The 23976-nt window shown below is 36.1% G+C and overlaps 1 protein-coding gene across 2 annotated transcripts in view; it reads right to left on the bottom strand.

The window, feature by feature from the left end:
- LOC121374019 overlaps positions 1–23976 on the bottom strand; it is a 244135-nt gene that overhangs the window by 109030 nt on the left and 111129 nt on the right. For both annotated transcript variants that reach the window (XM_041500893.1, XM_041500894.1), the window contains one exon: positions 8656–8832. In XM_041500893.1, the coding sequence (XP_041356827.1) occupies positions 8656–8832 (177 nt within the window). The remainder of the gene's footprint in view (positions 1–8655; positions 8833–23976) is intronic.

The raw sequence follows: 23976 nt of genomic DNA, 5'->3' as shown, positions 1-23976 counted from the left end.
TCTACTGAATGCTACTAGAAAACAGTTGTTATATAAAACAGAACAAATTAATTATTCTCATGTACAATACAGGTTTCTGAAAGTAAAGCTTTAATAGAGATTTAACTATTAACGGTCTATTTGTTAAGTCTACAGACAGCTGATATACATTGGTCCATTTAAAAATATACTGACTGAAAAAAATAAGGATCATATAAATAATAAATTCAACAAAGATTGACTGCAACCAAAACCATAGAAGGAAGGAAGGAAATTGTTTATTTAACGGCTTACTCAACACATTTTATTTACGGTTATATGGCGTCAGACATATAATTAAGGACCACACAGATATTGAGAGAGAAAACTCATTGTTGCCACTTCATGGGTTACTCTTTTCAATTAGTTGCAAAGGATCTTTTATATGCATCATCCCACAGACAGGATAGTACATACCACGGCCTTTGTTACACCAATTGTGGAGCACTAGTTGGAACGAGAAATAGCCCAATGGGTCTACCAACAGGGATCGATCCTAGAAGGACTGCACATCAAATGAATGCTTCAAAACCATAGTGTCAGAAAGTTAGTTACTGACACTGAACCTCACATGACATCTTTGTAAGTTTGTACGGCAATTGTTATATACGCAAGAAGTGAATTAAATTTGGTATATAATACCAAGTGCTCCCATATTTCTTTCTATTAGTAAAGTTCTAACATTTAAAAATGAAATCAAACAGAATGCACACTGGTAGTTTGGTTTGCTGTGTTTCATTTCTTTAGACTAGCGAAGGAATTAACAGATCAAATATAGAGAAAAAATATCAGAGAAATAGAAATATTTATATTTCACAGTTCTGTATTTACTAAAACTATCCACATGAAAACTAACCACATTTTTGACATATATTTGTTTGATACAAGAACCTCATTAGTTTGCTACCACAAACGTCTGCCAGTCTGAAAGTCTTAACCTGAACCTGAGCCCGAATACTAGAGGTAAGCCATGTTACAATAATAAAATAACAACTGGATAATTATCAGGAAATGATGTAGCTGTTGTGTCATGTATTTTTGGAATAGTGGACACATGCAGTGGGACATCATCCCTCAAAATTACACTGTACCTATCTGAAAACAAAGGAAGGTAATCCTCATTCAATGGCACATACAGTGTGCAATACCTGCATTATTGTGGCAACCCGGACTTCTTTAATAATTTATTCCAAAGTGGAATCAATTCTCTGATTGTTTTTTTCCCATCCCAACTATCCTAATATGGTATATCATAGGTTGTGGTATGTGTTGTCCTGTCTGTGGGAAAGTGCATATAAAAATCTGTTCGTGCTAATGGGAAAATGTAGCAGATTTCCTCTAAGACTATGGATTAAAAATTACCAAATGTTTGATAAAGATTGCCAAAGAATAATAAATCAATGTGCTCTGGTGGTATCGTTAAACATTTGAATAAACTTTAATGTTTCGTTTTGGTTATCCCCGTCAATGTGCCCATTGGGCTATTTCTCGCTCCAGCCAGTGCACCACCACTGGTACATCAAAGGCTGTGGTATGTGCTATCCTGTGTATGGGATGGTGCATATAAAAGATCCCTCGCTGCTAATCGAAAAGAGTAGCCCATGAAGTGGCGACAGCAGGTTTTCTCTGTATATATATATATATATATATATGTGTGTGGTCCTTAACCATATGTCTGACGCCATATAACCATAAATAAAATGTGCTGAGTGTGTTGTTAAATAAACCATTTCCTTCCTTCTTTTTGGTTTATATATTGATGTAACAATTTGCTTTCTTACTCCAAAGACATTTTATAACAAATAACATGACCAACAATAACAAAATAATCACCAGCATTTGATCATAATCTACATTTATGACAACACACATATACTGAACATGTCATTGACATATGTGAAATTAAAAAAAAAGAATTAATGAGCTACCTCATTTTAACAAATGTGTACTGCATACCCCTGTGTAAACTCCACAATGTTATTCAGTTCTTGTTAGATTAATTAGATAGCTCAGTTTCCCAGGTATTTTAGTATTTGGGCCAGATGTCCTGAGTACATATATCCTGTTTTCAATCATCTAACCATGTGAGATATGTAGGTCTTTCACCTTCTGTTTTTACCTGTTACATGGCCTTCGTGTGAGTCATCTTCCCCGTCACAGTCTACAAAAACCTCATAGTGGCGATGCGAACATCGGCGCACCAACATCAGTATGTGTATAATCCAGAGCTAGATCGAGTGTTGTAAACAAGAATTAAAAGTATCAAGTGTTCCCAGAATAAAATGACAAATTAGTGGACTTTGGATTATTGGAGATAACCACGTTAATCATGCTGAATACTGGATGTTAATGTTAATGTCCATACGATATTTTAATACATAAAATCTAGATTGATGCCATTATAATTTAGAACAAATGTTTTTTGACCAGTCTCACTGGTATAGTCGGGGGGGGTGGGGGGTGGGGGTGGGATGTAGCCCAGTGGTAAAGCGTTCACTTGATGCGTGATCGGTCCAGGATCGATCCCCATCAGTGTACCCATTGAGCTAGTTCTTGTTCCAGCCAGTGCTCCACAACTGGTATAACAAAGGCTGTGGTATGTACTATCCTGTCTGTGGGCTGGTGCATATAAAAGATCCCTTGCTGCTAATCGAAAAGAGTAGCCCATGAAGTGGCAACAACAAGTTCCTCTCTCAATAGCTGTGTGGTCCTTAACCATATGTCTGATGCCATATAACTGTAAATAAAATGTGTTGAGTGGCTCATTAAATAAAACATTTCTTTCTTTGGATAGTCGTTCGCTCACCAGTACTGCCACACAGAGAGTAAAAAGATGCAAGCCCACTATACTAAATTCTCTCTCACTAACAACCAACCATTAACCTGTTGGAAAGGCAGCAAATACACCTCAGCTATGAACCCAGGTCAGCATGCTTGAAATTTAATGGGATGTAAAAATAAAAAGTTAAAAAGAAATTTTTAAACTTTTGTTTAAATAAGTTTGTTTTGTTTAATGACACCACTAGAGCATATTGATTTATTAATCATCAGCTACTGGATGACAAACATTTGGTAATTTTTACATATAGTCTTAGAGAAGAAACCTGCTACATTATTCCATTTATATGTACCATCCCACAGACAGGATAGCACATACCACTGGCTGGGCCAATCAATGGGGATTGATTACAGACCAACCATGTATCAGGCCAGTTCACAGAATACATAGAGACAATGTCATGACAGTTTTATTAACACAATCTGCGGGTGTATAATGCAACCTATTCCAGCAGCCACTTTATACAGCAAACATTTTTGTCAAGCATCAATCTGTCTGTCTGTTTGTCTGTCCATTTGTTTGTCCATTTGTCTGTTAATCCATCCATTTGACTATATTACAAAAGTAAAAATGGGGCAAACAGTGATATAAATGTAAAAATATCATCAGTTAAATTGGAATAAAATTTATAGTGGTAAACTATCTACAAGATCAATAAAAATGTTTAAAGCATTATGTACTTAAACCATTGGTTCAAATACTGACATTCTATCACCACTCAACAAGACATTATGCAACAACTGAACTACAATACGATTTTGAGTGAGTCACCCATTAAAAAACAACTTAAATACATTAGCCATAAATTGAAAATATAAATGTACAAAGAGGATTATCATTTTCCCAAAGTGACGAAAAGAAGGAATTTTCTTTTCTGTAGAACCAAATGGGTGTGCTACCATTTAAATAACTTTCTGCCCTATTGAACATCCCATGGGGTGGTGAGCATTACCTAAAGATGTGCTAACAACAGAACACACAATCAAATGTAGCCTGAAATCAATCTTGAGCATGCTGGGTTCACAATGGGCGGTACAATCATACAGGCTTCTCTTTTTGTACGACACACCAGTTACGAAATAAACTGACCGAAAAAACTGAAAGTTCAATTTCAGCTTCTATTATATATGAGATTTTTCTATGTCTTTATGGACTTCATAAATTTTTTAATATGTACACATTTGTATAATACATTTACATATGGACAAGACAGCTCGTTTCATCCTAAATGGGGGGGGGGGGGCAGGAGGGGGGCTAAGGGGCATGTGCCCCCCACTTTTAAAATAATTTGCTTTATATTTGCTTTATAATAGTGTAAAAGTGTGTAAATATTAAAGTGCCCCCAACCCCATTTTGGCACCTTCCTATGCCACTGGATCATTGGATGGTTTAGCTTGTGAAAGATAAGAAGAAAAACAAAAATGTTTTTTTTATCTATTATTACAGTTATTATCACAAAGAACAAAGAGATTTTGCTCCTAAAGAAAAGGCAAGGAATGTCTGCTGAATGTCAGGACAGCTCTGCAGCAATTAGGCTGATAACTGTGACATCTTCAAAAGTCAAAAGACTGGGAAGGGGTGGGGGAAATCCACTTTTGTTATATATCATCATCCATTAGGATGGATCATTAACTACACAAATGTAATTAACTGTAACGGTTAACTTTATAATAAAATTGTTAACTACGAGATATACAGTTTAAATTTATTTTAATGTATACTTTGCATTCTCAATAACGAGTCAAAAGTGTTATCCCTACTGTTGCTTTCACATAAGTGCCACAAAGCGTCTTACAAAATACCTACTGTACTGGTGTGCTAAACAGTCCAACATTTATTTGAAATCAAGGATGACATCATTATTCATACATGCTATCATTCTTGATCATTATTGGTATGTCACTTTTTATGTTATTTTGTGCATTCTGTTCCCATGTGGAATGTTTAAATGCAATAAATATGATCTTATCTTGTCTACATGCCTGCACGAATTGTGTTACGCTTCAAGGGAGTTAACTCAATGGCACTTTTTCTTTTTAACCAAAAAGCAATACAATGCAGGATTTAAAAAATTTTTAATTATTATTATTTATTTTTGATAAAATTGGAATAGTCTTACTGGAAATAAAAACCTACATGATGTCATCTCTGGATATTTAACAACAACTTGGCAACGCAATTCTTTTTTCTTTTTGTAAACTATTATAAATTTAACCATTAAAAAAGGATTTTTAATTGTCATGCTGTGTAATGTTAGTATCTTTAAAAATCACTATTAACTAAATTTATGTTAATGCATAAGGCCAAAATCTTCAAAAATTTCTTATAATAAAAATGTCATATTTAAAAAAAGTATTTATTAAAAAAATATATACAAATAGCAAAGACTTACATCCAATAGCCAATGATTAATAGCCAATGATTAATTAATCAATGTGCTCCAGTGGTGTTGTTAAATAAAACAAACTTTAACTTTACAGGTAACGGGCTGGAATATACTGTGTATATACACATTCCTTATTCATTGCACAATATTAATAACTAATATTTTTACTACTTTGTCATGGTCGACAGATGTATCGCACTTACTACAATATAGAAATAAAACCGTTTTTATGTTGACCTATCCAAGCAGAAAGGGGACGGAAATACCAGTGGGTATACAGCCACAGTCACTGATCGGAATGCACTATGGAACCTCTGTATTAGGATAATGCCGACTCTTACATCTATGTCAACAACAATGGTCAGCAGACGCAAGGGAAGGAAAAGATCTATATTGACATCAGAATGTGGACAGCCGGAAAGCGGCAGGCATAGAAGAAAGAAGACGTACTGACGTTCACCCAAATAGTTATCTCAAAATGATCATAATTAAGCTTGTTTTCGTAAAAACAGGTGCAAAGGTGGATCCTTTTTTCCTACTAGCTGAGTACATTAAACTTGAGGGTATTGTAAATTTGAGACTTGTTGATAGGTTTTTTTGTTTGTTTTTTTCATTTTTACTTGCATACTTCACATTATTTTTAGGTTATGAAAACATCAGATGATTCATTAAAAATATAAATGGTTGGGATGTACATGGGCCAGTGGTAAAGTGCACACTCGATGCGCGGTCAGTCTAGGATTGTTCCTCGTCAGTGGGCCCATTGGGCTATTTCTCATTCCGGCCAGTACACCATGACTGGTATATCAAAGGCTATGGTATGTGTTATCTTGTCTGTGGGATGGTGCATATAAAAGATCCCTTGCTACTAAGGAAAAAATGTAGCAGGTTTCCTCTATATGACTGTGTCAAAATGACCATATGTTTGACATCCAATAGCTGATGATTAATAAATCAATGTGCTCTAGTGGTATCAATAAACAAAACAAATAAATAACAATCTGTTCAATGGCAGATTAAATGTTTTTTCTTTCACCAAGTCTAAACTTTCACTCAGAAAACAGACCCCAACATTCTAGTTGTATCAGCATGGGTTTTGGGGTGAGGTGAACCCGGTTTTGAAAATACAGTGAAACTCTGCAAAACCAGAATCAAAGTAAACCAGAATTCTATCAAAACCGGAAAATGTTCATGGTCCCTTTTTAAATATCAGTACAGAATTACAGGACCTCTTTAAACTGAATACCTCTTAAAACCAGACTTTTAATTGGTCTTGTGCCTGGTTTAGGTGTATTACTGTATTACAAATAGTAGCCACAAAATGTACTACTTCATTGCAAAACCCAAGTAGAATAAACTTGTTTTGGTTTGACATAATTTATACAACATCAGCATATTATATCTTTATAATTACTAATAGCATGATTTATGTTATGGATTTTACTTTAGAGAACAATAAACAGAACTCTTCTGTACATCATTAGACAACAGCTGACATACTGGAAATGACAAAATACAACACAACATACACATGCTGTCTTTACTGTAATTTACTCCTGAACTCTAGCTCCAAAATTCAAATTGCATCTGGTACAATGAATACATGCATTGTACAAAACAAGTGTAAAGTTTCCCACACAAGCACCATATATAACACTTAAAACAATAAAATATACTTGTCTTGACATGTTAACGATTATATAGCAGAGTACCCTGGAGATCTCAGTGACCTCCAGCTATAGTCTGTTCCAACAGACCTTTAATATATATATATATATATATATATATATATATATATATATATATAGTAGATGGGGAGGTGTTTTTATAAGTGTCTAAATAGTACATTTGTTTTTTGCAAAAGAGCATCAACAGTGTGGGCAAAAAATTGTAATAAATGTTTTGAGAAAAAATTCAGTAAAAGTATTGGGACTTTTTTATTATATTTTTTATTTATTTAGTGGTGTTGTTTTTGGGGGTGTTTATTATTATTATATACAATTCTGACCACTCATGTAAGTTCATAGAAATGTTTTCTGGGTACTATTTACTTTATGTGTAGAGAATAATAATTTTAAAATTTCCAATCAAAGATTAGTTTTAACATTCTGTCACTGACACCAAATGGCAGAATACATATCATAACAATATTCTACCATATATTTTCAAAACATGCAGAATTGAAAGTGTAATGTATCACAAACTTATTTAAAAGACTGAGTCAGTGAAAAATGAGGCATTATTTTTATTATGTAATGTAAACCAAAATCTTATGACATTGTTCACCACTGTGCTAAACCCCCTTATTGATAAAATACAATCACAGGAAATTATAAAGGCTAATGAGCTATTTGCCTGAAGAAAAAGTATGAAATGTTTTGAGACTACTGTAATTCTGAAACAAATTTAACCCAGTGTAATACCGTTGCTAAAAAATAATAAAGTTTTTTTTTTGTAATGACACCACTAGAGCACATTGATTAATTAATCATTGGCTATTGGATGTCAAATATTTGGTAATTCTGACTCATAGTCATCAGAGAAAACCCACTACATTTTTCCATTAACAGCAAGGGATCTTTTATCTATATACAACATGCATGCACTTTCCCACAGACAGCAAAGCACATACGATGGGTGCACTGGTTGGAAGTGAAAACAACTCAATCAGTTGAACAGATCCACTGAGGTGGGTTGATCCTGCGACACAAGCATCTCAGGTGAGCACTCAACTGACTGAGCTAAATCCTGCCTCCCTTTGCTAAAAAGAAAAGGAGATCTCCGTGATCAGAAAAAGACTTTGACACTAGCAAACACACCAATTGATATTGTCACCAGCCCATCTACAGGAATGTTCTGCAGAGTAATCAGGGTGGATCTATGGGTTTGTAAATGGGAAGGGCTCCAGTGTGAGGGGTCTGGGTTTTCTAAAGAAACAAGAGATTGGAGATTTAAACATAGGCTAGGGCATGGCAAGAGGTCTTTGAACTAACTGTTATTTGTTAAGGATTTTTTTTTTTACATCAGTGATGTCAAAGTAATGCACAAATATATTCGCAGCAGTTTCCTGTGAACTGTATGGATATTAGAAAAACATGTGAGGGGAGATAATAAATGCTCTCGGTCTCACTTGTGTCATGGTTAAGCCATCGGATTTAAAGCTGGCAGGTACTGGGTTCGTAGCCCGGTACTGGCTTCTACCCAGAGAAAGTTTTAATGACTCAGTGGGTGGGTGTAAGACCACTACACCCTCTTCTCTCTCACTAACTACTAACAACCAACAACTAACCCACTGTCGTGGACAGACAGCCCAGATGAATGAGGTGAGTGCCCAGGACAATGTGCTTGAACCTTAATTGGATATAAGCATGGAAATAAGTTGAAATAAAACAAAAGCTAGCCAGGTACGTACTTGAAGCTCTCGCCTCTGCGTTGAACAGGTTTCATTCTGCTGCCTTGCTCTTGACTACTTTTCGACTGCCGATACACAACACTGTCATCTTGAATCTTCGTGGGATGTGCTGTCTTGTCAGCAGGGTTCACTGCCTTCAGTGGATATGATGGTCTCAGGCCTGATTCCAAGTTACCCCTGAAAAAAAACAACGTGAAATATGAGTCACACATACAAAGATGTTAAGGAAATTCACAAAAGGTCAGTCTGGAAAATGGCAACACAGTTCCTGAAAGATATTTTATTTATTAATGATTAGTATCTATAAATGTTATAAACAAATATATTTACAACTTTTACACATTTCTTCTTGATAAACTAATATTGCTCACATTTCTTTAATTAACTGTCTTTCTCAACTCCTTCTGAAAAGCAATCAAGGATCTCAAGTGCATAAAAACTAAACAATATTGAGCTTTAAAATTGACAATATATTTCATAATAAAAACATTTAAACTTTATTTGGAGATTATTGGCTTAAAAAAATACCTGACTTTAAATTCATTTTGTGGAATGAGAAGCAATCTGTGCTTCTGACATTTTAATCTAGAATCAAATGCTAGAAATTGTCAAATCCCATTATAGGTGCTGTCCTCTGTAGGAGAGTGCATATATCAAAGATCCTTATTGCTAATGAAAAATATAGCAGGTTTCCTCCGACTACGTGTCACAATGATAAAATGCTGGATATAGAATAGCCAGTGATTAATAATTCAAAGTGCTCTAGGGGTGTCGTTAAACACAACAAACGTTACATGTATGTTCTATAGTCATGGAGCGCTGGTAGCAAGACAAACAGAAATCCAGCTGGTTAATCCACTAGAAGCAATCGATCCTACAACTAGTCATCGCACATCAGATGAGCACTGAGACATGGGTAGAAATGTACATAGAGAAATTCATCACTGTCTAGAAAAGGCACTTAAGCAAGTGGCATTCCATTGGAGGTGAAATATATGCATTTGTGTATAAAAAGAATTGATCCCAAGTGCCATTTATAGACAGGTTGTTATTATATTGCAGGTTCAAACACATGTATGAATACCCCTCACTGAGACCAATGGATCCATAATACAGGAAACACTTAAAACTTCCTCCTAGGGTAACAAAGAACTTTTTCACATAATGCTCAAGCCAGTTGAAAAACACTGACACAAATAAAGTACCTCTAATATACACCATTCTTAACAACCAGTCCATGTGTACATTCGACTTTCAGATACTCTACTATACTTACTTCTACATAAGGGCTAAATCAAAGAACCAAGACCTCTATTCCACATACTACAAATTGTAACAAAACAGCTTAAAATTCCTGTCTTTTTTATTGCCTGCCTATCACCCACTTATTGAGTGGACCCCCAGACTCTTAACAGGGGGTTAGGTATACACTTGATGTTCAGCTGATGGGTCACTTCACAGCTAGCCCTGTTTGTCTACTATTGAAAATGGGACAAACATTAAGCACCAAAGCATTGTGATCAACATGCCGATGGAATACAATATTCTTGGCTGTCAGCAGGGTATTGTCCAGCCAATGCTGGCTACCTCATCAGTTACCTGTTTGTGCCAGACACAAACTGACTTCAGACTCTCTAATACAAGTCTTAGCCGTGTGACATTCGAAATGCCCCTAAGGTTGACTGTAACAGCTTTAGCTACATATATCTCATATGTTGCCATTGTCATCTATAGGATCAAATAAATTTGTCCCTGTGATTTTATTCAATTAAGGTTCAAACATACTGTCCACACTATTATAAGGGCCCATATGCATGAGGTGTGGATAAATTTAAACCTGGATAGCTCCTATATAAACATTTCAGTTTTATCTGCGAAATAATGGGTAAACTATTTGACCATTACCCCACTATTGTTAGGGTTAGGGTTAGTTTTAGGGTTAGGATGAAGTTCACTCTTTATACATGTATCAATATAATGGGGTTAACAGGCAGAACTCCTTCCAAATAAGAGCTCTATCAGATGGTCATACACATGGGCCCTGGCCACTGTGCACTTACTGTGTGTTAATTTAAACCACACTGCATGTTGGGTTCATATCACTTTGTCAGCTCCAGTGGGTACACTTGTATTAATGATATGTTCCAAGAATGAAGGAGCATTAGACTCATGGCCACGCAGTTGAGGAGGGTGAGAAATTGAGGTTGCTTGCTAAACTGGAGTGTTTTAGTTTAGTTTTTTGCCTTATGTTATGCGACAAAAGATGGTGGTACTAGACAAATTGTTCACAAGCACTTAACCTTCTGAACACAACATTGATGGATATACCAGTAGCTATTGCATGAGCATAACATTTGATAGATATGTGCATTGTTTCAATGTTTGTAGTTCATGAAGTAGCATATCACTGGGTTACTGTTCGAAATGTCCTCTAAGGTTGCATGTAACAGCTTTAGCCACATATGATATATTGTCATATGTTGCCATTGTCTTCTGTAGATAGGATTTGATTTGGTCTATATGTATAGTTGTGGGATTGGTAGTTTTGAATTCCAGTACCACATACAATGAAGAATGAGTTTACTGCTACCATCATGGCATCAACATAAAAGTGCTGTGCAGTATATATATACTTTGCAATTTCAATCAATGAAATCAATTAACATCCACTATTGGTATTAACTCTAATAAAGACATGCATTAAATACTTTACACTCATACAAAGACTCCAAATACTTCACACTGGAACCTTTACAAACTGGGCCCTATAATACCAATAGAGAACCCAGTGGGATCCTGTAAGGTGTAATACACCATGCAACAATGGCTAATAAAGGGCTGGTGATCAGATCCAGACCCCCGCAGAACAGGACTAGCATATTTTCTATGGTACACAATAAAGTCTCCAATAGAAGTGGGGTCAACCATGTAATGATGCATCTGAAAGGCAAGGCCAGATACTCTGCAATAATACTGTTAACACATATAAGCTAGGATTCAAGTTTACAATAAATTATTTATTTGTCAATTTATGAATTAAATTATCCTTAACACTTGTAAAAGAGTGTCTATGCAAGAAGTTCACCTCCCTCCACCCCATATGTAGTACTAACTGAAATGACATAGTACTTAGTGAGCTATACTTTAGTTTAAGAAGGTGCATGATATAGACCAGTGGTAAATCGCTTGCTTGATGTATGGTCGCACTAGGATCGATTCCCTTTAGTGGGCCTCTTGGGCTATTTCTCATTCTAGCCAGTGCACATGACTGAAATATCAAAGGCTGTTGTATGTGCTATCCTGCCTGTGAGATGGTGCATATAAAAGATCCCTTGCTACTAATGGAAAAATGTAGTGGGTTTCCTCTGATGACTACAAGTCATAATTACCAAATGTTTGGCATCCAATAGCCGATGATTAATTAAAAAATGTGCTCTAGTGGTGCCATTAAAGAAAACAAACTTAAACAAAATATCCCAATATTGAACCCTGAGTTATAACCACCAGAGCATATATATCCACCACAAACATCAGTAATCCTTGACAGGTATTATATTGCAGGCTGTTCATAAACATAGTTATATTACAAATACTGGATACCACATCAAGGTACTTGTGATGAGTGTTGTATATAATTAATAACCCATGACATGTTTAACGCCACAATATTAAAGTTTATATCACCTCATTATTATTAGTATTACTTGGATACATGTTGCTCTATTCAGCCAATCAGGATTTTAATTGATGAATTTAAATAAAATGAAAATATATTCAAAAGTATTTTTGTTCTGCCTGCCTATACATGTAAATGTAAATGTATCTTCTATAACAGGCTTTGCTTGCCATATTAATAATAAAGAAGTGTAACCAATAAACATTTGTTTATCAATTCATTAATACAAATTTTCACTTTTAAAAACAAAATATGGCTATGATTCTGTGATTCAGTAATTTTGGATTTCAGTTTACTTACCTTAAAACAAACAAAAACACAGACATGCTGCAGCGGTGACATTGACGTATATTTATACATGAGATATGATTTGTCAGGTAAGCTGTAAAGCAAATATCTGATAACATAAACTGAGAAAAGAAAGCAACTTTCCACTTAAGACAGACAATGAAAACTGCAGCTTATGTACACATGTAATCCTTAATAAAATGTAAATCCCCTCATGACACAAATGCATTGAATACATACAGTATTCCCTGGTGTAATATATATACATATATATATATATATATATATATACACACATATATACCTTCGCATGTCCAGTGATATGGGACGAAGGACCCAACAGAATTCAGCGAGGTTTGCCCAACACACTGCAACTTGAGAGCTAGTCTCACTTTGTGCCTAGTCCACAAGACCAAACAGACCTGTGTCACACCTCAGTGATTGGTCAATAAAAAGCAACACCTGCTGGGGTCATTTCACAGTTGGTCAGACATGTAGGTGACCACAACTCACTGTGCAGGGCCACATACCAGGAGTGGGGTAGTAAGGCAGGCTCACTGTGTAGTGTGCTGGGTTTGAAATAACACTGGGACACAGCTAATTAAATAACACGGATCAGGGCTTGAAATTAAAAAGTATGGGTAGACTTAAGAAAGTTGGGTCATAAATTATAAAATAGATGTGGGGTAGAAAGTGATGTTCACTCTGGGCTTGAAATAACAACACTGGGAGTCAGTTATGTAATACCAACCACGGCTTGAAATTAAAAGTATGGGTAGACTTAAGAAAGTTGGGTCATATAGGGCTTAAATTACAAAATACAAGTGGGGTAGTAAGTCAAGCTCGTGCTGATTCTGAAATAACAACACTGAGAGACAGCTAGTTAAGTAACACAGTCTGGGGCTTTAAACTAACAAGTATTGGTAGACTAAGAAAGTTGGGTCATGTAGGGTATAAATTACAAAATAGGAGTGGGGGTAGAAAGTCAGGTTCGAACTCAGCTTGAAGTAACAACACTGGAAGACAGCTAGTTAAGTAACACAGTTCAGGGCTTGAAATTAGAAAGTATAGCTAGACAAAGAAGGTTGCTGGGCATATAGAGCATAAATGACAAAATAGGAGTCGGGTAGTTATTATGGCAGTTTTATAGACGGCTTGGAATTATAATAATAGGAATGGGTAGTGAGGTTTGATCATACATGGCTTGATATAATAATAGTATGAAAAAGGTATGAAAGGTTTAATTAAATACTAAGGGGGAAATTATAATCATGAGATCCTTGGTTAAATGTCATTAAAGTTAATGGGATATTTATTCTTCTGTGAACAAAAAAATAGGGATTACTTTCAGATATTAACACAACTGAAGATTTAAAACAAATGTCATTCTAAAAATATTCAAATAGGCTAACAACCTATGTCAACCATGGCTTTTTATAAACCATGTATCTGTGATGACTTCAGCATAAAGAACACTTTTTAAAGTTACACTTCAGGTAATAAATCAATGCCTTAACTCAATATACATGTATGCACAGCTCAGATGCACACAAATGAACCAAGGTAACTGGAAAACAAATGCAAGTACACAAACTGATAAAACAATTGAACATCATGAGATCAAAAGAAATATAAAAATATACCTTACTGCCCAAGTGTTGCAACAAATTGATCCTGACATATTCAATGCAGTATTTGTATGCAAGCATGCAAATAAATTTGTTACATAAATCAATGTATTAACTAGCACAGAACATGCATGCTGTTTCAAGTAGCTTAATTAAAGCCTTACAATGAATTCATCATGATCAAAATCGAAATGTGCTTGTTAGGGCATATTTCAGATTACTAATAATTACAAAGTGAAGAATAAATATATTCTGTCTGGAACTTCTATTATGAATGTCAGGTACTAGAATACAGTTAAAACAGGAATGCTTGTCTAACTACACCTCAGCACACTATCAGCACATTATCAGCAGCTATTGGATGCATGTCGTAATTGGGACACTTGATCTGGTAAAAGAAAGAAAGAAGTGTTTTATTTAACGACGCACTCAACACATTTTATTTACGGTTATATGGTGTCAGACATATGGTTAAGGACCACACAGATTTTGAGAGGAAACCCGCTGTCGCCACTACATGGGCTACTCTTCCGATTGGCAGCAAGGGATCTTTTATTTGCGCTTCCCATAGGCAGGATAGCACAAACCATGGCCTTTGTTGAACCAGTTATGGATCACTGGTCGGTGCAAGTGGTTTAGACCTACCCATTGAGCCTTGCGGAGCACTCACTCAGGGTTTGGAGTCGGTATCTGGATTAAAAATCCCATGCCTCGACTGGGATCCGAACCCAGTACCTACCAGCCTGTAGACAGATGGCCTGCCACGACGCCACCGAGGCCGGTATAGGCAAATGGAAGTGGGGGAAGGGGCCCCATAGGCCCCAAATCTGAAGATAATACTTTGCTCTCCAATTTTGAAAAACAGATAAATATTAGTGCCCCCCCCCCCCCCCCCCCAACAAGTCAATAAATAAAGTTTGTTTTGTTGAACAACACCACTAGAGCACACTGTTTTATGAAACATCGGCTAATGGAAGTCAAACATTTGGTAATTTTGACATATAGTCTTAATGTTTCCAATAGTAGCATGGGATCTTTTATAAGCATCATCCACAGACAGGATAGAACATACCACAGCCTTTGATGTACCAGTCATGGTGCGCTGGCTGGAGCGAGAAATAGCCCAATGGGCCCACAGACGGGGATCGATCCCAGGCCAACTACATATCAAGTGAGCACTTAACCACTGGGCTATATTCCCCCCCCCCCCCCCCCCCACTCCCCAAGTCAATGTCATCTTCCCATTCCTCTGGCAGGATAGGTTTTTTTTTACACTGCAAATAAACATGGTGCATATATAAACTGCATACAAATAATAAATTTTAGTGTTTTTAAATATGAGTTTTCGATGTGGACTCTGGCAAAACAAAAACTAAGGTAAGACATGTTTTGATGCTTAAAAGGTAACATAAATTACATATTTAAAGCCCTCAGGTAATGTCTGTCATTGCAAAAAACATGTCTGAAAAATAACTGCACCCAAAAATAACTAAACTCTCCCTAGAGGTATATAATGTTGGCTCTGCTTTATAGTTGTGTAGCTACAGCAATGGGGATTGTATAACAAAACTATTTTTAGTTTTTGTTTTTAAAATCAACGGAAGCTGAAAATAGTTCACAAAATAAACATGTAAAAAAAATAAAGAGAGAGGAAACCCACTGTCACCACTTCATGGGCTACTCTTTTTAATTAGCAGCAAGGGATCTTTTATATGCACCATCCCACAGACAGGATAGTACATACCACAGCATGTTACACCAGTTGTGGAGCACTAGCTGGAACGAAAAATAGCCCAATGGGTCCACTGACAGGGATCGATGCTAGACCAACTGCGCATCAAGCGAACGCTTTACCACTGGGCTACGTCCCACCCCTTGCTGTAAGGAATGTAGAACAGCAAGAACAAACAAAAGAAAGGAGAGAAATATTTATATGATGACACCTCAGCACATTTTAAAACTACATGCATGCAGCTATATTTGCATGTGTCTGAGAAGCTTGGGTCTTAGGTCTGAACCCCCTCAATGGATCCATTTCTCTCATATTTTCCCCCCATCCCAACCTCAACCCCTGCAATTTAGAAAAAACTAAATGAATATAGTCTATAGCAAACAAAAGTGCCGCAGCAATTTCCATGGAATTACCAATTGCCGAGGGTACTTGTAGGGGTTGAACCTGTGTTCCACACAGGTATACATTAATGGCCATGGTATGTGCCTTCCACGTCGGTGGACCCATTGGGCTATTTCTCATTCCAGCCAGTGCTCCACAACTGGTGTAACAAATGTTGTGGTATGTACTATCCTGTTTGTGGGATGCTGCATATAAAAGATCCCTTGCTGCTAATCGAAAAGAGTAGCCCATAAAATGTTGACAGCGGGTTTCCTCTCTCAATATCTGTGTGGTCCTTAACCGTATGTCCAATGCATAATAACTGTAAATAAAATATGTTGAGTGCATCGTTAAATAAAACATTTCCTTCCTTCCTTCCTTCCTCCCAGCCTGTGGGAACATACATATAATAGATTCCTTGCTACTAATGGAATAATGTAACAGGTTTTCTCTGAAGGCTATGTGTCAGAATTATCAAATATCTGACATTCAGTGGCAGATGGTTAAATAAATCAATGTGCTCTAGTTGTGTCATTAAACAAAAACAAATTTTCAAAAGAAGAGCAGCCACCTGAAATTCACCCTATAGACCTAAACCCACCGACCGAAAAGCACAAATTCAGTCCATTATCTTTTAAAGTGATATGGATCTGTTACAATTCTATAACAGATAGTGTAGGATGTCCCAGGTCTACCCAACATGACAATCCCATTTCCAATTCATCTCCTTCTAGCCTGTTTATTCAAGATGATTTTCTTTCAGTCCTGGTTCTGTTCATGTCTGCAAACACATGCAATTTACTACACAACTCGTGTCAGGTTCAGCCGCGATGGGTCAGGTACCACGAAAAGGTAGAATGTGTCAACATGGTAGAACTGTACAAAAGAAACCCCTTACATCTGCACATCTTGTTCAAGCATTACTCATCACTGAATATAATCAAAGACCGTAGCTCTGTGCTTTATTCGGGTATTAACAAAAGGCATCACTCGTTTGAGCAAATATTCGGTAACCTAAGCTGCCACTCCACCCCAAAGGGATACAGCGGCCATTACCCAACAAATAAAGTAAAGATGAAGCGTATATACAAACAGTTCATGTACCATTTTAAAAGGCTAACTGTGTGATTTGTGAACATTGGATGCCAGTGCATGCATACATTTATATAATATAAATACACATGTACAAACACATGCCATACAATATCTGCATGCATTTATTATGTTTGGGTGTGTGCATGCTGTAGTTAATTTATTTTTAAAATGTCTGGATAGTTCCATTTTTTGAGTGATCATACATTTAGTACCAGACTGAAGATGTGCATAGAAATTAATTAAATAAATTGAGGACTTTATTTTTTCCCCAAGAGTAAAAAGAAAAAAAAAATCTTATATGAATTTATAAATTTCACACTTGAATGATCATCTATTTAAATTATCACAATGAAGATGTGTATAAAATCCTGAAAGTTTTTATGACAGTGGACCTTTAAGATTCTCTGTAACCTTTAGCTTTTTAATTTTACTAAAACATTAAAATGTATAAAGGAATGATATTACAATTTCAATGCAACAGTCGGATCTGAAGACTCCATATATATAATGTTTGTATACAAATTTCAAGCAAATATTGGTGGATCCAAAAATGTACAGATTCTCCATAATATCCATCATACCTGTACATTCACAATAATTTATTAGTAATATTTCTAAACTATTACAATAATTTTAGCATCAAAAATAAAAAGCATATTAAAGTACAACAAATAGAAAACAAAAAGACTTAATTCAGGAGGCCCAGAATCCTAATTATCATAACAACCCTTCTACACTAATCCACCCTTACTAACAACATATAAATATGAACAAAAACAAAAACGTAAAATCATAAATTCTCAGATAAATAAACAAAAATCTTTATAAATATTTGACAATAAAGCTCATCTTTGGGTTGCCAAATAACCTTAAAATGGTGAAAGTAACATAAAAACAACAACAAAAAAACCTATAAAAAAAAGCCAATCCATGCTACGTGTTTGAGGATAGTTGACAAACGTTAGACAGACACATAACAGTGTTTGCTTTGTGCAGCAAAGAACAACTGTGCACCAGTCGGAGAGGTGCATGGGTCACGGTGCCCGCAGTGGGGCCTGCTTAACGCCAGCTCGACACCTCGACCAGATCCTTACATCAGAGGAACGCCCGTGGACAGGCACCAAGGTGAAACCTTTGAACCAAGATTACTGCTGTTTACAGACACCTGTCAGGAATTTAAATTAGTTTGAAAAACTCTTAAGAGAATAAATAAAATTCCAAATGGCAAATAATGTAAATCATGAAATGTTAGCAACTTTCAGTTATGTAGCTACAATGTCATGTCATACCAGACCAGTGATGAGTTATAAATATTAAAGTTCAAAAGTTTTTTTTTGTTGTTTAACAACACCACTAGAGCACATTGATTTATTAATCATTTGCTATTGGATGATAAACATTTAGTAATTTTGATGTATAGTCTTAAAGATAAAACCTGCTACATTGTTTCATTACTAGCAAGGGATCTTTTATATGCACCATCCCACAGACAAGATAGTACATACCACAGCCTTTGTTATATGGTGCATTGGCTGCAACAATAAAGTCCAATGGGCCCACCGTGGACCGATCCCAGACTGACTGCATATCAAGTGGGTGCTTTACCACAGGGCTACGTCCCATCCCTCACATTTAATATAACATCTCTGATTTTCCCAGTAAGAAAGTCAATTCACAACAGGTAGGTTGATTCTGGTTTAACAGCCTTCATCAATTAAGGTTCAAAATAAAGGTACAAACTCTGACAAAGCCACAGACAGCACCTACCATAGCCTTAGTATTTTAATGTATCAGTGAGTTATATCAAGTGTTAAACACTGCACAGAGAAAATATGGTTATACTCATTTTAAAATATTGTTGCCACAACTATAGGGTCATGATCAAGTCAGCATAGGGTTCAAAGGGTTAAACAGACTACACATTATATAAGAAAAATGCATACCTGTAGATAACATATTTTGATTGAAAATATTTTTTAAAGATTTGATGAAGGATTTATATAATCTTTTAATACAAAAATAATATTTTGCAAACAAAACTATTAAGCAACAACATCCCAATATAACTGCAGAAAGTCTTTAGTCACGATGCAAGAATGTATTAGCTTATTATTGGCCACCAGTGGCAATACAGATTCCCATATTGGTCTGCTGATGTTACAGGCACAGTGAAGCTCATGTTAAACTCCGTGGGAAAGTGCATATAAAAGATTCCTTGATGCATTAGGGAAAATGTAGCAAGTTTCCTCTGATGAAAGGAAAGGAAAGGAAATGTTTTATTTAACGACGCACTCAACACATTTTATTTATTTATGGTTATATGGCGTCAAACGTATGGTTAAGGACCACACAGATATTGAGAGAGGAAACCCGCTGTTGCCACTTCATGGGCTACTCTTTTCGATTAGCAGCCAGGGATCTTTATATGCACCATCTCATAGACAGAGTAGTACATACCATGGCCTTTGATATACCAGTCGTGGTGCACTGGCTGTAACGAGAAATAGCCCAATGGGCTTACCGACAGGGATTGATCCCATGCAGACCGACCGCGCATCGAGGGAGCGCTTTACCACTGGGTTACGTCCCGGCCCCTCTGATGACTACGTGTCTGAATTACCAAATGTTTGACATCCAACAGCCGATGATTAATTAATCCATATGCTCTAGTTTGTGTCACTAAAAAAAAAAAGTTTTTTTATAAAATAGCTGCTTGAAGCAGTTGGTCAATGCATATTATATTAAGCCTGTGTTTGTCTTATACACATGTAATTACATATATATATATTTACAATGTTTAAACACCTGTGTTTAAGAAAAATCAGGCTTCGTAAATTCAGCCCTAAATGTGGCCTCCAGTTAAAGGTGATTGGTATCTAGAGGTGGCTGTTAGAGCAGGTCTCACTCTACATACAGCTTAACTATGAAATTGATTTGCTATTTGGGAGCATTGTGTAAATAAAATGACGGTGCATTCAGCCCAATGCATGACTTGCTATGCAGTTTTATGGATTACACTTGCACGTGTGGCATGTCATTCTGACTTCTATGCATGTGAAAGGAAAGGTATGTGTGTTCAATGATGCCCCAGGACACTGTTTAACCAGCTGTTATTAAGTATCAGATATATGGTAGTTATGGCACAAAATCTACTGTTAAACAATATACACACTTAAATATTATTGTTTTCTAGAATTTTGTCCAGACAGTCATTTAGTAATGTCTTTTTTAAAGATACAAGGCATATATTAATAGAACATTTTTATTGAGAAATAATTTTCATATGTTTGAGTTCAATTTATTTCGATGTTCTCATCCATTAAAGTTCAAGTATACTGCCCTGGACAGACACCTTAGCTGTCTGGGCAGTCTGGCTAAGGGTTAATGGTTAGTTGCTAGTGGTTTAAGTGATAAAGAAAGAAAGAAGGATTTAAGGAAGGAAGGAAGGAAGGAAAGAAGAACTATTTTAGTTAACATCATAGTTAAATGGTGTTAGACATATGGTTAAGGACTATACAGATAATGAAAGAGAAAAAGTATTAGCTATTTTTTCCAATTAATGGCAAGGGATCTTTTATATGCACCATCCCACAGATAGGATAGTACAAAGAACAAAAAATAGCCCAATGGGGATTGATCATAGATCACTCGTGCATCAGGCGTGTGACTTACCACTGGGCTACGTCCCACCATATGGGATGGAGATTATACAAGATGATGCCCAGCTTGAAGCTGATGGTTCAATTACAATGGCTTACCCATATAGTGACTAATAACGTGCTAATTAAATGTTTTTTCTAAGAATTTCACAATCACTTGAAAGATTTTTATAGCCTTTTTTTCAAGAAGAAAAACAATTTAAAAAGTCCAATTATAAAATTTTCAAATTAACAGAAAATATTTTGTCTTTAAAAAAAATAAAATATATTACATGAAAAATAACCAGACCATCAAACTTCTACATGACTGTAGCATTTTTTACCCAATCACCTAAAAACACGCTTCAAACATTGAACTACCCAACAACTACATGTGTTTTGATTCTTGGTGACACTAGGAAGTACAACCTACGTGTCCCACTGTAACACCAGATGCCTTCGCTGGTGTAGAATTTTCACACACAAACAACTGGTGGCTCATCAACTGATGAATCTAACACAATGCCGCTTCCACTGCCCTTCCTCCAAATGTTTGAACTCCGTGTGGAAGGGACATCACCAATGTGACCCAACACTGCAGACAATCGTCAGAATGCCAGCATCGATGTCAGCAGCCTCATTAGGTATTCCATGAGGTACAGCCAAATACATGCAGCTTATGCTTCACTGTCATATGGAGCTAAATGTGGACCATAAGTACTGGATGGATGGATGGATGGATGGAATGGGATGGATCGGTGGACAGATGGACAAATGATGGATGGACAGACATGCACTCATGGATGGATGGGATGAATGAAGGAATAAATGAATGAAAGGAAAGGAAAGGAATATTTGAGTGACACTTCAGCACTTTCTTTAACTACAGCTAAAACTTCCATCATTTTAATATTAGAGGCAAGTACATTTAAAATGTTGAATAAAATCCAGTATTTCTTTTAAATTTTAAAAAGCTCATGGGTAGAATGCTCATGTAATGTTAATGTCTCTGTCTGTGGACAGACCCTCAGAGATTTCCCAATCCAACCAGTGCTTCATGACCTGTTATATTAAAGGCTGTGCTATCTTGTCTGCCATTAACTGCATAAAGTGTCTTTTAAAAGACCTCTTGCTGTTAAATACACAATGTAATACTAAGAATAGGTATGTGGTTCTTCTGTCATTATTACTTATTGCAATTTGGCATCCACTATGATTGCTACCCTATTATCACATACATGTATCTGGCAACTACCATTGATCATATCCCTGTCCTCTGATTTTTACTCATTAGATTGGAGGTTGTTGATCAGCTGTTGGCAATTAGCAGCCTAGCATTACGTCAGATTAACAAGATTTCACTATAAGACATGCCATGATAACTAACAACTTCCTGAAAACAATTAGTGACCTTGCAACTGACAGTACATTATTGTCAGTGCTATAACCATACATAAGAAATGGAACATTGTAAGAATTACATTATAAACATTATTTTAAAAATTAGAAAAAAATAGTTTATTTTTATTTTTCTCTTAAATCTTTATTTATTAAAGGATAACTTTAATTTTAAAAACACACCTCAGAAGTGTGGTATAATATGACGGATAGACAGAAGTAAGTGCCCACAAGAAAACTGCATATTATAATCAATTAATACTCCACCATTGGTGTAGACTGATGATTAATCACCAGATTGTATCCAATTCCCAACACTAATTAATATATTAGTGAATTATTAATTGTTAATTAACAAATGAACAAATAAACAAGTGAATTATATTCAATATAATGACACTCTTCAACAAACTATAAACATGGGCTATCAAACACTTATACATGCACCAAAAAACTGAACTCAAATACAATCCATGTATGAACATACAATGAAAAGTGTTTTTGTTTAATGACACCACTAGAGCACATTGATTTATTAATCATCAGCTATTGGATATCAAACATTTGGTGATTTGATATACACTCTTATTAGACAGGAAACCTGCCACATTTTTCCATTAGTAGCAAGGGAACATTTTTATGCAACCATCCCACTGACAAGATAGCACATACCATGATCACAGTTAATGTTACAACATGGTATGGAATCTTATTGACCGGCCTCGGTGGCATTGTGGTTAGGCCATCGGTCTACAGGCTGGTAGGTACTGGGTTCGGATCCCAGTCGAGGCATGGGATTTTTAACCCAGATACAGACTCCAAACCCTGAGTGAGTGCTCCGCAAGGCTCAATGGGTAGGTGTAAACCACTTGCACCGACCAGTGATCCATAACTGATTCAACAAAGGCCATGGTTTGTGCTATCCTGCCTGTGGGAAGCACAAATAAAAGATCCCTTGCTGCTAATCGGAAAGAGTAGCCCATGTAGTGGCGACAGCGGGTTTCCTCTCAAAATCTGTGTGGTCCGTAACCATATGTCTGACGCCATATAACAGTAAATAAAATGTGTTGAGTGTGTCGTTAAATAAAACATTTCTTTCTTTCTTTCTTTTGGAATCTTATTGATTTTACACTACTAACAATACATGCACTATTATGTCTGCTATCTCCAACAACCAAATAATCTAATGGAATGAATGATAAGATTTGTGTATTACGTGTGGTATAGACAAGACATTGATAAATGAACGGAGATATACGTATTAAACAAACATCAGTCTCGAAAATCTATTACCAGAACTAGATATTAATGACCTCTGACCTCCGATGGGAACCGACAAGCTAACAAGCAACATTACGTAATTCTGTCAAAATTACGCATTCGAACATTCCTGATGTGACCGATAAGTAATCCTATAGATAAATAATACAGCACAGCAAACCTCTGATTGAAAGCGCACAAATTTCCCCAAGGTCAAAAGTTGGA

The sequence above is a fragment of the Gigantopelta aegis genome, chromosome 6 (genome assembly GCF_016097555.1).
Source record: "Gigantopelta aegis isolate Gae_Host chromosome 6, Gae_host_genome, whole genome shotgun sequence".
Classification (NCBI taxonomy): Eukaryota; Metazoa; Mollusca; class Gastropoda; order Neomphalida; family Peltospiridae; genus Gigantopelta; species Gigantopelta aegis.
This window is presented reverse-complemented; position numbering and strand designations above follow the sequence as displayed.